The following is a 13652-nucleotide window of genomic DNA, read 5'->3' on the forward strand; positions in this document are numbered from 1 at the left end:
AAAAAAATAACAAAATATTTTTTAAAGAATCATTTAGAGAGTGGCATCCGACCTCCTCCTCTGGCCTCAGTGCACACATAGGAGGCTCGTGCTAGCATGCATGTGTGTATAATACTCACACAGCACAGGAAAAAGAAACAAACAGATGTGCTTGGTAAAGGCCGGGTCACAGGGACACATCTGGTTATTCCAGAATTCAGATGGCAGAATGATTCCAGAAGTTCAAGGCCAGCCTGGCCTACAGCGTTCCAGGCCAGCAAATGTTATACAACAAGACCTGGTCTCAAAAGAAAGAAAAACGCTTCTTGAATATTCTAGCACATGTATTGATTTCTAACTTCAGGAGATTACACGACACTTTGGGCTCAAACAAACCAACAAAATAATAACTAAATAAACTTTGTTTATACATTTCTACTGTGCTGGGATTAACAGGACCCTTGCACATGCTGGGCCAGAAATCAAGCTGCCTTGATTTTGCTTCTTTCCTTCCTTCCTTCCTTCCTTCCCCACCCCCAACTCTCTGCACAGGGCAGCCCCGGCCTGAACTGGCATCCTCTTCCTGCAGCCTCCCTGGTGCTGGCTGGAGGCCTGAGTCACCGCTATGCTCAGCTTCCTTCTGATTTTCCCTTTGTCCTCCCAGAGCTGGGGATACAGCCAGAAGCAGGCTAGACAAGTGCTATGCCACCGAGCCACCCCCAGCCCTAGGCCCCCAGATTCTTCTCTCTGGAAACAAGTCACCGACCCAGTGGTCTGGGAGACAGAACACGGGGGGGGGGGGGGGGGGGGGGGAGGAGGGCAGGGTACGTACAATCTTTGAAATTCTTCTGAGAGAAAAATAAGTTTATTCTCTTGGGATTGCATTTTCATCAGTGTGGACTTACAGATCAGTTTTTGTGTTTGTTTTTTGGTTGTTATATATTTGTGTGCATGTGTGTGGGGTCAGCATGCACACGTGTGAAAGTCAACTCCATCTTTTTTTTGATGGTATGTCCAAGCCTAGGATCCTCCTGTTCCCTCTCCACATGGGATTACAGGCACACTGCCTCACCCAGCTTCTGATGTGGAGCTGGGCATTGCAGCTCAGGTCCTCAGCCTGCAAGCGCTTTGCTGACTGAGCCGTCCACCCAGGCCTCGTTTTGTTCTTGCTATCCAGCCTAGACAGGCCTTGAACTCAGGATCCTCAGCCTCAGGCTCCTGTGTGCTCAGCTCACGAATACCTGAGCAAGCCCGCCACATCATTGTTCCTCCGCTGGAAGAGCTCCAGGCCCAGGAGCCCTTTCCTGTCCTACTCTGTCCCTTTGACACACCATCCTTGTGCTAATTTATTTGTTTTGGCGTTTCCTTTTTTTCCTGACTGCCCAAGCTATTCTGGGCTGTGTTTGTCCTGTCCCAGCCTTACAGCAGGCCATTTCTCAAAGAGCCTGGTTCCTGTTATTGAACACAGTGTACGGAACCGAGCCCTGGGTCTGAATGTGCTCCTTACTATTCAGGGTGCCACTTAGGTCCTCACGAGTGACAGAACGGGAAAGCCCGGGTGCCCGCTCACCATGTAGACACAGCATCCCGCGGCCGCGTCTTTACTTTACGTATGAGATGGAATTGTTTTCTCTGGGCAGATTTTCATTTCCTAACCTCATTGTGCCCCACAACTCTATGAGGTCCGGACTAGGAATTTTAATAATCTAAACTTATTTTCCTAAATATTTATTTTGAGACAGGGTCTTGCTATGCAGTTCCTTGTGCTCTGGGGTTACCCATGTGTGTGACCACTATCAGCGGGGTTACCGTCCCTTTGAAAGAGGTGGGAACCGAGGCTCTGAGGGCTCTTCAGCACCTGAGCTGACTCTTTGTCCCTTCAGGAGGGTGAGGCCACCGTGGATGAGAATATAGTGCCTGGTGTCTGAGCAGTAGGGGACCCCCCATTTAACGCTCAGGGAGGTGAGTACGAGCTGGGACAGCTGGTGTGGTGTCATGATTGTAGGCAGAACAGTGATGTGGCTGGGGGAGCCTAGGCCAAAGGCCCCTGAAGCTGATGCAGGCTGAACCCCAGGGAAACACTGGAACTGGGCTCCCCAGAAAGAAACCATATGGTGCAGGTCAATAGGATAGATCTGAAGATATGTCTTAAAAAAACAGAGTGTGACCTTCACGTTGCTGCCTGAGAGGTGAGGGCAGCAAACTGGGAAAGGGAAGGGCCTCCCAGCCTGGCTTGCTCAGCTGCTCCCCAGGCCACTCCACTATCTGGGGCTTTGTTTCTCCGGGCTTAGCTTAGGTGACATGACAGCCCCCCTCTGGCTCAGATGGGCAGAGAGCTGAGCTCAGCTCTTCACTACACCAGTCTGGATAAGTGTGAACTGCTGTTGGTAACTCTGGTGTGCAAGGGATTTGTGGGGTCCTGGGGGCCGTCCCAAGGATAGCATCTTCCACGGTTCTAGGAATACTCAGGCCAGGTTGGTAACTCTGGTGTGCAAGGGATTTGTGGGGTCCTGGGGGCCGTCCCAAGGATAGCATCTTCCACGGTTCTAGGAATACTCAGGCCAGGTATAGCGCTGCACACGTGACCCCAGCGCTCAAAAGACTGGCGCAGGATTAAAATTTTGAGGGCAGCCAGGCCAAAAACAGACATCTGGGCTGTGGTTGCACACCCTTTAATCCCAACCCTTGGAAGGCAGAGGCAGGCAGATCTCTGTGAGTTTGAGGCCAGCCTGGTCTACAGAGCTAGTTCCAGGACAGGCTCTAAAGCTACAGAGAAACCCTGTCTCGAAAAACCAAAATCAAACCAAAACAGATAAACACAGGCTTCAACGTCTCACTGGGGGCCAGACGTGCCCCCACAATGTCGCTAGCGACTCCAGAGGAAGCCCACCATGGGCACTCAGCCAAAAAAAGGAATCTGACGTTTTAGTTTTAGAGAACTCCAGCGCTGGGCCCTAAGGCACACACAGCCCCAAAGACCAGCCTGGTGTCTGCCCTGCTCCCCGCCGTGTGCTAAGAGGAAGGGAATTTATCTACTGGCTTCTTTGTTTCTGGAAGCAGCTCGTAAAACCCAGAAGCCTGAAAACCTTTAAACGGAAGAGGAGTCATTCTAGGGAAACTCAGCAAGAAGGGGAAGGGGGCGGGGAGCCAGCTGTCACTCGTCTGAATGTGAAGGCCTAGAATGTAGCCGCTGTACAGTCCCTAGCGGCTGGAGCGGGAAGGAGCCAGACCAGGCCTAGGTCCGCTCCGGGACAGGAAGATAATCCAGCCTCCAAGCACTACCCCTGGCAGCTGACACCTGCTTCCTGTGGGAGGGTCTGCATTCTCCCCCTTCACAGGTTAGTTTCTCCGGCCCTTTCTTCCGCTAGTGGATGCGCGGTCAGTGCCTTTAGAGCCCTAGTTCTAAGTACTTCTAGAGCCTTCCGGCTAGACTTGCAGTACTTGTTGAATAGGTGACTGAATGACCGCCTTAGGGGGAGGTCACGTGTCTGCATTTCGCAGTATCTGGGTGGAGGGCAGAGGCTTGGAAGTTCTTCCATACGTGTGGAGATGGCAGAGCCAGATGGAGGCTGGGCAACCCAGACTTTCCAAACTGTCGGAGGAGCTTCGGTGCTTGCCCTGTTCGGATGGCATGATGCCTCCCTCTGAGGGATTCTATGCAGTGACCGGTGAATCTGGATCTGTTTCTGCACCTCCAACCTCTTGAGGCAGTGGTTTGGGGCTGAGCTTCTGAGCAGAGATTTGTGTACGGGCTCAAACCCTTCTGTCCCCACCTCCCCTCAGGCTAGTCCTCTGAACCCTGTTCTTCTGGTCATTTGCCCTCGTGGGTGTAAAGAAGGTGGAAGGGTCTCAGAGGAGATGCAGGTTCGGACTAGGGTTCCGCTGTTCTTACTTGGGGACGCCCCTCTCCAGCCTCAGTTTCCTCCTCCCTAAACCAAGAATACCAGGTTAAGGTTTCAGGTTCAAAGATGACGCAGGGTAAAGCTCAGAAAAGGACTTGGCGCTTAGGGTCTCAGGCTATAGGAGGAAGCCTTGAAGCCACGGGTCAACGCTGCTGGCGGGGACGGAGTTCGAGGAGATTTGTCCAAGGTCACTCAGCCCGAGGCCGGGTCTGACCCCAGGTGGCCTGATTCCCGGGACCTGGGCTTGGCCAACAGCCAGGTTGCAGCTAGCGGTGTTGGAGGAGCGGGAAGGTGGCGCCCAGGGGCTTCTGTTTCAGAACGGTTGAGGGGAGCATGCTGTCCCCTGGGGGACTAGGCACTAACGGGGCTGCAGACACTGAGCCCTGACCCTCCCCGGGAGGGGCGGGGCGGACGGTTACCTCATCGCCGCCTCCGAGAGGCCCTGCTCGCTCGCTTGCTCGCCCGCGCGGCCGACTGGGGCGGCGGCTCCCGGCGCCGGAGCGAAGAGGACAGAGCTGCGGGCGGGGGCGGGTCTGCGCCGCGCCGGGTGCGCTCTCCCAGCGGGGCTGCGGGTTCGTCTGCCCGCTCGATCCTCGGGCCTGGCCTCTTACTGCTCAGGTGCTGCAGGCGGCGCGACGCGGGTGTCTTCGGCAGGGCGCGCACGGCGCGGTGCCGGCTCATGAAGCTCCCCGGCACCGGGCGCGGGGCCGCGGGCCAGCCATGGGCGGCAGCCTGCGTGTGGCTGTTCTGGGTGCTCCGGGAGTGGGCAAGACTGCCATCATCCGCCAGTTCCTGTTCGGTGACTATCCCGAGCGCCACCGGCCCACAGATGGTCCTCGCCTCTACCGGCCCGCCGTGCTCCTCGACGGCGCTGTCTACGACCTGAGTATCCGCGATGGTGACGTCGCTGGCCCTAGCTCAAGCCCCAGAAGTCTCGAGGTAGCGGTTCGAAGGTGGCCAGGGGTCTGTGTGTGTGTGTGTGTGCTTGGTGCCCACGTGCGTGTCCACGTGGACTGACCCAGGGCGCCCCAGCGTGTTACGGAATTAAAGAGTATGTCTTGCTGTACTGCATGGGAGCCTCCTGCACTAGCCTAGAGGCACCCGTGACTGTTTCTTGTCACCGTGAGTTCTGGTGTCTTTCTTGCCTGCCTGGGCTGGTGGCGTGTGGCACAGTACTGTCTGAGCTGAGCCGCTGTGATAGACTGAGCCAGACATAGATACAGGAGCATCTTTTCTAGAGGGGGTCAGTGCTCCCTCATTCCTGTGTCCTGGATCAAAAACTCAGTAATTTGTGCAAAGTCCCAGACAGACTTCTAGTCTTTGGCCCTGGATGCCTTTGAAGACTTCTCAGAGGGGTTGGCAGTTGAGCAACACCTGGGAGGCTAAATGGATAAAGGAAGCCGTAAGAATATTGCAAGGGGAAAGAGCAGCAGGTGCTTAGGCCAGAGGCTTCACCTGTTCAGCTGCACCGGGACGGTCACAACATCTGCTGGCTGGTGGAAGGCCGATTCCGGGGTCCGCACCTGGCAATTAGAGTAGCAGTAGTTGTATAGGTTGCGGGGATATTAGTCTGACGGGAGGTCCTGGACGGAGGGAGATTTCGGGACTGACAAGGGCACGCCTGGGAAATCTAGACTGAGGGAGGGTGCATACAGAGTTTGGGAGGTGATGGGATCTGAGGAGGAACCATGGGGTTTTGGAGTACCTCCAGCTGTAAACCTCAGTCTCTACCCCCAGGAGTGGCCAGACCCTAAAGAATGGAGCTTGCAGGACACAGATGCCTTTGTGCTGGTTTACGACATCTGCAGCCCCGACAGTTTTGATTATGTGAAAGCCCTGAGGCAGCGCATAGCAGAAAACAGGTGAGACTTGGCTGCCGGTGGAGGTCTGCTTAGGGGAGCGGGTAGTTCTGGTTTGGGTGTTTTTGGATCATACTTTGTGCCCATGAGGCCTCCTGCTGTATGAGGTCTTTGGAATACCCGGGGGTCTCTGGCAGTAGGAAGGGACCCGCCTACATTTGTACACATGGGGAGGAGGCCACGGAGTCTCCAGCACTGCGTCTCTCATATCCATCCGGCCTCCAGGCCCGCAGGCGCGCCAGAGGCCCCCATCCTCGTGGTAGGCAACAAGCGGGACCGTCAGCGGCTGCGCTTCGGACCTCGTCGTGCACTGGCCACTCTAGTACGCAGGGGCTGGCGCTGCGGCTACCTCGAATGCTCAGCCAAATACAATTGGCACGTGCTGCGTCTCTTCCGAGAGCTTCTGCGTTGTGCTCTAGTGCGCACACGTCCTGCGCATCCGGCCCTACGACTGCAGGGGGCGCTGCATCCAGCGCGCTGCAGCCTCATGTGACTGGAATGGACAGGGAAATCTCATAAAAGCAGGCTCTCACCCAGTTTCCTAGCCGACAGGCTTTTCTTTGAACTTGATTGGACCCAGCCAACTCCCAATCATTCAACAAGATCAATTTTATCTGAGACCTTATTGGGTCACAATCGCTGATGGAAAGGACTTGAATATGAACATGGCTGGAAGCATTCGTACAGCTCCTGGCGCTTTACTGCAAATACCTTCTGGTTTTGGCTTTTTGAGACAGGGTCTCACGACATAGGCCTGACTGGCATTGAACTACAAAGATCCACCTGCCTCTGCCTCTCCAGTGTTGGACTATTGGAGCTACTTTTTAAGTCATGCCTTACCAGGTAATAAAAGACAATTTAAATGTACAATTTAAGGGTTTCTTGTTCTGGAATAGGCAGATCGGAGCACTGAGGTTTGGCCTCAAGGCAGTTAACTTTGGAATCCCAGCATATAATGAAGGCTCAGTCCCCCAAAAACAGGAGCTGGAGCACAACTTTACTGTCAGAGGTTCTGTTTACTGGACACCAGGCTGGCCCAGTATCCTCTAAGGCATTCAATATTAGTAATTAAATAGCAACACTCATCCCTGAAACCGGAATGTACAACAGGTGTCTCATTGTGTCATGTGGTCCCGTGGGGTCTGGTCCCATGAGGTCTGGTGCTCAAGAGGTGGAAGGGGGTCCCTGATGCAGAGGGTAGGTTAAGGCCACAAAGAAAATGGAATGGGGTATGGGTGCGGCTGAGCCGGTCCATCACATTCAGGAATCTGGTTGGGTCCTTGGGGTGACCGACTGCAGGGAATGCCAAGCCCCGAGCTCCATGGGTCCTGATGGGCGGCGGGGCCCCCGAGGTGTGGGGATGCGTGAGGGTTTACGGTCTGGTTGTGTGTCCATCCGCCCCCTTGCCAAGGTCAGAGACGGTTCTGGGCCAGTTAGAGAGCGGGTTGCATCCACTGCCCCCCCTACAGCAAGGCAGGGGCTGCCTTCATCAGAGGAGCTGGACAGAGCTTGGCTGCGGGGTGTGGGCAGCCCATTGGCTGTGCGGCTTGATTCCCCGGGTTGGCCACACTTGCCACCCAGGACACTGAGTGATGAAGATGAAGAGCTGGACGAACAGTAAGCAGAGTCCGGAGCTGGGGGGTCAGGGGCTGGTCCCATGGGGGTATGGCTGGCGGCAGCCTCCAAGGCTCGGGAATTGGCCAAGAACTCCTCTTCCAGTCGCCGGAACAGCTGCTGCTCCTGCTGTGGATCAAGCTGCAGCGGTGTGCGGAAAACGCTGGCGGGTGTGGCAGCCAGCTCTGGGCTCGGGCTGGGGCCCCGGGAAGGCCGGGGCGCCGCAGGACTGCGAGCACGCGGAGTCTGTGGGGTGCTCCTTCCAGAACCCCCCGGTCCCCCGACACCCCTGCCCCGGGCTATCCACGAGTGCTGCCCGTCTTGGTCCCTCCGCACCATCAAGACCGCCTGTTCCTCGCGGCTCTGGCTACGGGCGCGACGCACGGGGCTGGAGGCCGAAAGCTGAGCGCCTCGGCCTCCCGGGGCCATGCGGGGCCGTCCCCGATCCAGCCGGTCTCGAGACTGGCTGCGAGGGGTGGGCGGCCGTCTCGGGGAGGCGGGGAGGCCAGAGGTCAGCCGGTGGCTGGGCTGCTCCCTCCTGAAGCTAGTGGCCATGTCGTCGCTGCGGGCACCCAGGGAGCCGCTCTTGGCCGAGGAGGCTGAGGAGGAGTCACTGTCCCCGGAGTAGCGACGGGAGCGGGGGAGGGGGGGCAGCTGATCTCGGGGCCTGAGGCGGGGAGCGAGAGAGATGTGCATCACTGGCGCGAGTGGAGAGAGCTGGTGAGGCTTGGGCTTGGCCAGGGGACTTCCAGGACAAGTGAGTATCCCGGGTGAGGCCGCTACTCCCCGCCCCAGGTTTCCGAAGTCTGGGTTGGACGGGCCACTGCCTGGAGCCCGCCCCAGCTGTGTTGTTGGTTTGTCTGGGTTACCATGGAGATGGAAAGCCAGGCCCGCCCCCACGCACGGGAACTTTTCCCAGGGTGTGAGTCACCGCGCCCAAGCGAACGCCCCTCCCCCACCAGCCCCGGTAGCTTCTCTGCCTTCCAGCTTCTCACCTGAGCGGGACCTCAGGCCCCTCCTTTGTGCTTCGCAGGCTGATGGAGGTCATTTCTGGCCGGGAGCCCCGGCGTTCACTCCCAGGGACTGGACTACCAGGGCGGGGACTAGGAGTGGGTGATCCCCTCCGTGGGGAGAAAGTCCCGGCCCTCTGTGAGGGCAGACGGTGGGCTGTGGGGATGGATGCTGCGGGTGAGCGGCAGGGCCTCAGAGACCAGTCCCTCCCTGCCGGTGGCCCACACTCCCACCCGGCACTTACCAGTGGACGAGCAGCGGCATGGGTCATGCTTGTCTAGGTAGTGCTCCAGTGTATCCCAACCGCCACCCACGCGAACCATCACGTGGCTCCTCAGCACCTGCAGGTCAGAGGGCAGGTTAAGCGGGCCTCCTAGACACGCCCTGGGTGGCTAGACTTGGCCTTTCCGTCCCCACTCACCCTCACAAAGATGAGCAAGCTGGAGTCTCCCACTCGGTACTTCCCCTCCGAGACCTTGATCATGGGGAACTGGTCCGGGCAGGTGCAACGACCCAGGATCTCCCTTACCTGAGGCCAAAGACCAGAGGCTGAAGGTCAAGGATCAAGTCCCTCCTTCTGGGGCTTAACAGCAGCAGCAGCAGGACAGGAGGAAGTGCCCACTCCCTCCCACACAGGACCTTTTGCCAGCTCACTGTCGGGGCTCTGAGAACTCTTGAGAGTTCTGGAAGCCAACCAGAGAGGATAGGGCTGCAATCAGGTCAGGGACTGTTCTCTGGAAGAAACTCCCTGAGAAGCCTTAAGCCCAGGAGAGTCCTGGAGCCATCCACAGCCAGGCCAGGATGCGCACAGGAGGCCCATGCTCCCATCTGAGCATCCCAATCAGGAGCACCATGTGGAACACACGCACCGCACAGAGGCCTGACAAGCACGCATGTCAATGGAGGCCAGGCTGCGGTGACAAGCTGGCTCTGTGGGAGTCTATCCTCCCTACCAACAGAGGCACCAAAGGGAATGGGCAGGTGGGGCCTTGGGTGACCCAGGCCCGGGCTGGGGGTGGATGTGGACGGCAGCCACACAGCGCCTGACGCTTAGAAAGGCACATCGTGGTCCAGAGCTCCTGATAAGAAGGAAACTCTCGGTCCAGCTGCGGGGGCTGCGGGGGGGCTGCAGGGACACCTAGGTCTTGGGAAAGGAGGAGGGAGCTGGAAGCCTGGACCTCCTATGCTCCAATAGCATTTCCTGTTCCCAGCAGCAGCCATAACGGGGCTAGGCTTTCCATCTGGGCACCAGAGCTGAGGTCTCCCCAGACACCGTGGGCACCTAGCCTAGGCTGGGGGCAGCAAGCGCTCAGCCTGAGGTCTGTCTAGCACCCGTGTGCCAAAAGATGCCCCAGTCAGTCCTCCAAATGAAGCAATGCACCGAACTATGTTGCTGCTGACTAAATACAAAAAGAGCTCATGCCAGAAGCTGGGCTTTTATCTGCTCAGACACAGCTGGGCTGTGTGGTCTAACTCTGCCTCTCTGGCCTTATCCAGTTTTTTGTGTCCAGGTATACACCCGGCAGTCACCATACGTACCACCCTTTCTGTGGGGCAGGCTGCAGAAAGTGGGCCCCCGGAGGCTCAGGGATGGGATGGGCATTAGTTCTGCCATCTGGTCCCCAGGTGAGGAGGGTGGGCAGGGGCCACCCAGTGTGTGTCTCAGAAGACTCACCAGCTCATCGAGGTTCCGAAGGTCATTGGGTGTCATACGGGGTGTGCGCGTGTGAGCCCCGGATGCAGCGACAATTTCAGTGGTACCCTCTTCAGCAGCAGGGACGCTGGATACCTGAGGGGCAGCCTGAAGCTCCTGCTCAATTTCCTGCTCAAACTGTACCAGCCTCGGGGCTAGCAGGCCGAGGCGCGCCCCGCGCCGGGCCACCTCCAGCAGACACAACACCACGCTCTTCTCGTTCTTGCGCAGCACCAGGTCCTCGGTCTCAAACATGAGCACTTCAGGCACCCCCAGCTCGGCCCGGCACCAGCCGATGAAAGTGGCCACGTTGTCTCGGGCCAGGAAGGAGCCAGGCGCCACACTGTGTGCCTGGAAAGCTACACCTCGGGTTGGGCGGGCAGCAGCCAGAGCGCGGGCAGCCTCGGTGACAGCGTTGGCATGTTGGCACAGGGTTGTGCCTGTGGCCAGCCCTGTGAGGAAGCCATCACCACTACCGGGTAGACCTAGACCGTACAAGGCATTGAGCCAATCGGCCAGGTCTTCCTTCATAGCTTCCACGTAGGCCTCACTGGATCTGAAGGGCCGCACACTCTTGGCCGCAGAGCCCGCGATGCCCGCCACTGGGTCCGCCATGCCCAGGGCCAGTGGAGTCACTGTAGGCAGGAGACAAAGGTCAGGATTGCCGTGGAGACCCGCATGGACTCTCCCTCTGCAGCCTGCCACTGTGGCTACAGTGCCATGGCCTGCTCCAAAGCGCTCAATGAAATTCATACCATCTTAGTGTTTGTTTGCTGTCTGGCTCTGAGGGGTGGTTGGCTAGGGCCAGGCTGGCACCCGCGGGGAAGAAACGCCACTTAAAGACATGTGGGCAGGGAGGGCCAGGAGAGGGGCCTCGCCCAGGCAGGACAACAGAGGGGCAGTTTCCACGGCTCAGCCCAGAGCCCTCACGAAGTCCCCGCCTTTTCCTCACCCCTCCGCTAAGGGCCGCGCCACCGGCAGCGCGGCGACGCTATCTCCATTCTACAGATGAGGAAACTGAGGCGCAGAAAGGGCAGGCGCTGGCAGAAGGTCGCGGAGCAGTGGGTGGAAGAGTCGGGTCGCCCAGGCAGGCTCTGCCTTCTGGGAGAAGCCGTCCCCGGCGGGTGCCTGAAAGGCCCGGACTCCGAATGAGCCCCGCGAGCCTCCGCAGTGCTCGCGGCCTGGTCCAGAGAGGGTGCGTGGCCGGTCAAGGTCACACAGCCCTGAGAAGCGGAGGCCCCGCACCGCCCGGCCCACCTCCGGGCACCCAGGACAGGGGTCCTGAGAGTCCCCGCGCTCACCTGGCTCACCTCGCCGCCCCGCGGAGCATCGCCCCGGCGGGGCCGGAGCCGGGCCGCGCCGCCGCACACAGGCGCCGCCCGAGCTCGCAGCATCCCGGCGCCGGCTCCGCCCCGCCCCCCTGGAATTCGGATCCGGCCAGGAAGGGGCGGGGCCGCGCTCTTAAAGGGGCCGTGCCCTTCTAGACCCTTAGACCCCAAGGCGGGCGAAGACGCCTTCTTGACGATCTTTCACTCTTGACCTGCCACCTCCTCAGTCCTGGATCTCCCGAGGAGGAGTTCGGACTCTTTTAGTAGTCTTCCCTCCGCGACAATGGCCTTCCCGGAAGCGATAGGGGCCCGGACTGCAGAGTCACCTCCGTCCCTGGTGGACCTCTGCAGGCCAGATAACTCGATGCCCTTCCTCCAGGATGGCCTAGAGACAGTAGTTTAGGGGACCAGGACATTGGGGCTCAGGGATAGGCAGGTGGGTGCGGGTTAGGCTACGGAGGGGGCGTGGCAGGGGCAACTCCACGCCTGAGGACGAGCGCGGAAGATCTGGGGAATCCTGCCCCCTACTGTCGCCCAACGGCCTGGGCACCGCCTGCTACTTGGATGGCCACAGCTTTCATAAAGCTCCCACTGTGCTTCCTAGACCTGAAGACTGTGGAATCACCTCTAGGAAGGGCATCTCCAGGAGAGAAGCTGAGGGAGTAGCAGCTTGATCGTGACTGTTACTCTCAAGGATCACAGGCATTTGTTAGCACCTTCTGTGTGCCAAGTCTCACCCAGCTCAGTTGTCAGGAAAGCAGCCCCTGGTTTGAGAGAGGAAGAGGTACTGAGAAGAGTCTGGAACCTGTGGGTGTGTGGAAAAACTAATTTTAACTCGGGTCAAGGAAGGAGGTGAAGGAGGAATCTGGGAGATATCTAAAGGAAGAGTTTTTCACACTGAGGGAGCCTGTTTCAAAAAAGAAGGGAAGGAAGGAAGGGGGGTAGGTTTGCAAGGCTGGAGTGGTAGAGACATGAGGGCAGGTCATACAGGACCTGTGCTTTTCAAAGGACATTGACATTTTAGATGGGGCTTATTATTATTATATTGTTATTGCTGGGCGGTGGTGGCACATACCTTTAATCCCAGCACTGTTGGGAAAGAGCTGCTAAACAGCAACCAGCAGGGAGGGAGGGAGGGAGGTTGGGAGGGAGGGAGGGAGAGACTGGAGGTGGGGAATTGGATATGGAGACTAAATACTAAGTGAAGGAATTGAGAAATGACCTGGTCTAGAACAAACAGTAAGGAGCCATCGTACCCAGCAATAATCTGCTACACAGACACTCTTTATTACGTGTGTGTGTGTGTGTGTGTGCACGCATGCCTACGTGTCAGGATATGCATGGAAGGCAGGCTTTTGGGAGTTTTTTCTGCCTTGCACCATGTACAGTCCTGGAGATTGTAGCTTGGTGGCAAGACTTCTCCCTTGAGTCATTTTGCCAGCCCCATATGAGTTTTGTAGATCTAGAGAAACTGAGGACTGGGGAGGTTGAGGTAAAAGTGCAGCCAGCAGCTGTGCAGAAATTTGACTCCTCCTCCTTCAGGGTTCTGGACACAGGAGAGAAGCATGACAGACTGAGGTACAGATACCACAAAAGTTCAGTTTTTATTGGAGTTATGTCCAGGAGCAGAAATGACTCAAAGACATCAGCATCACCAAAGCCCATCCAGCATGAGTGATGGCTCACAGAGCTGGGAACCTGGAGCACACCGCACAGCCTGCCACAGGTGCCTCAGTTGCTCTAAACCTCTTCTAGGCAGCTAGCTCAGCAGGTTTCTACTTCTTTCAGATCTTTCAGCTCAGCTTGTCTCAGAGTCTTCTTTGCAGCCTGACTCTGCTTACCCTGGTGGGGAGAAAGGGGCCTAGTGAATTTGGTCTGTTTCAGGGACTTCCGGAAGCTATTTTGAGTTATCTTCTTGCTTAAATAGCTTCCTTGTAGGATGCAATGTTTCAATCTTTTTAAAAATATTTTATTATATATACAGTGTTCTATCTGCATGTACACTTGCAGGAATCAGATCTCATTATAGATAGTTGTGAACCACCATGTGGTTTTGGGACTTGAACTAACCCAGGTGTTCTGGTAGAGGAGCCAGTGCTCTTAACCTCTGAGCCATTTCTGCAGCCTGGAATGTTTCAATCTTGAAACTGCTTCTTAGTTAAGCTCACTAAGCCTTAATGGTTTCATCTGTAAAATAGGACTGTAGTCATCACATAAGAGTTAAAAATAGGCCGGGCGGTGGTGGCGCACGCCTTTAATCCCAGCA

At 57.2% G+C, this 13652-nt stretch overlaps 2 protein-coding genes across 4 annotated transcripts; one reads left to right on the forward strand and one right to left on the reverse strand.

Annotated features, from left to right (window-relative positions):
* Positions 1-4294: 4294 nt before the first annotated feature.
* Rasl10a (RAS like family 10 member A) lies at positions 4295-6825 on the forward strand. The gene is made up of 3 exons (XM_005366159.3): positions 4295-4820; positions 5619-5743; positions 5966-6825. The coding sequence occupies exons 1-3, from the start codon at positions 4602-4604 to the stop codon at positions 6231-6233; spliced, it is 612 nt and encodes a 203-aa protein (XP_005366216.1). The 5' UTR covers positions 4295-4601; the 3' UTR covers positions 6234-6825.
* Positions 6737-11442, reverse strand: Gas2l1 (growth arrest specific 2 like 1). Of its 3 annotated transcripts, XM_026788749.1 has the most exons (7): positions 11360-11442; positions 11011-11239; positions 10041-10693; positions 8787-8894; positions 8610-8706; positions 8350-8521; positions 6737-8021 (listed from the first exon to the last, which is right to left on the reverse strand). In XM_026788749.1, exons 3-7 carry the CDS (start codon positions 10671-10673, stop codon positions 7001-7003), a joined length of 2031 nt encoding a protein of 676 aa, XP_026644550.1. In that variant the 5' UTR covers positions 10674-10693; positions 11011-11239; positions 11360-11442; the 3' UTR covers positions 6737-7000. The 3 variants fall into 3 exon arrangements, with proteins under 3 accessions (XP_026644550.1, XP_013208858.1, XP_013208857.1); XM_013353404.2 differs by lacking the exon at positions 11011-11239; XM_013353403.2 differs by lacking the exon at positions 11360-11442 and having other exon boundaries at positions 11011-11349.
* Positions 11443-13652: the final 2210 nt, after the last annotated feature.

Source organism: Microtus ochrogaster, unplaced genomic scaffold (genome assembly GCF_000317375.1).
Source record: "Microtus ochrogaster isolate Prairie Vole_2 unplaced genomic scaffold, MicOch1.0 UNK6, whole genome shotgun sequence".
In the NCBI taxonomy this organism is placed as follows: domain Eukaryota; kingdom Metazoa; phylum Chordata; class Mammalia; order Rodentia; family Cricetidae; genus Microtus; species Microtus ochrogaster.

Excerpts from the sequence above, each read along its gene's own strand:
- Rasl10a (XM_005366159.3), top strand. The coding sequence starts at position 4,602 with ATGGGCGGCAGCCTGCGTGTGGCTGTTCTGGGTGCTCCGGGAGTGGGC. Across the intron at positions 4,821-5,618 it reads CAAGCCCCAGAAGTCTCGAG|GAGTGGCCAGACCCTAAAGA; the intron begins GTAGCGGTTCGA and ends CTCTACCCCCAG. Across the intron at positions 5,744-5,965 it reads CAGCGCATAGCAGAAAACAG|GCCCGCAGGCGCGCCAGAGG; the intron begins GTGAGACTTGGC and ends TCCGGCCTCCAG.
- Gas2l1 (XM_013353404.2), bottom strand. The coding sequence starts at position 10,673 with ATGGCGGACCCAGTGGCGGGCATCGCGGGCTCTGCGGCCAAGAGTGTG. Across the intron at positions 8,895-10,040 it reads TTCGGAACCTCGATGAGCTG|GTAAGGGAGATCCTGGGTCG; the intron begins GTGAGTCTTCTG and ends CTTTGGCCTCAG. Across the intron at positions 8,022-8,349 it reads GGGCCTGAGGTCCCGCTCAG|GCCCCGAGATCAGCTGCCCC; the intron begins GTGAGAAGCTGG and ends TCCCCGCCTCAG.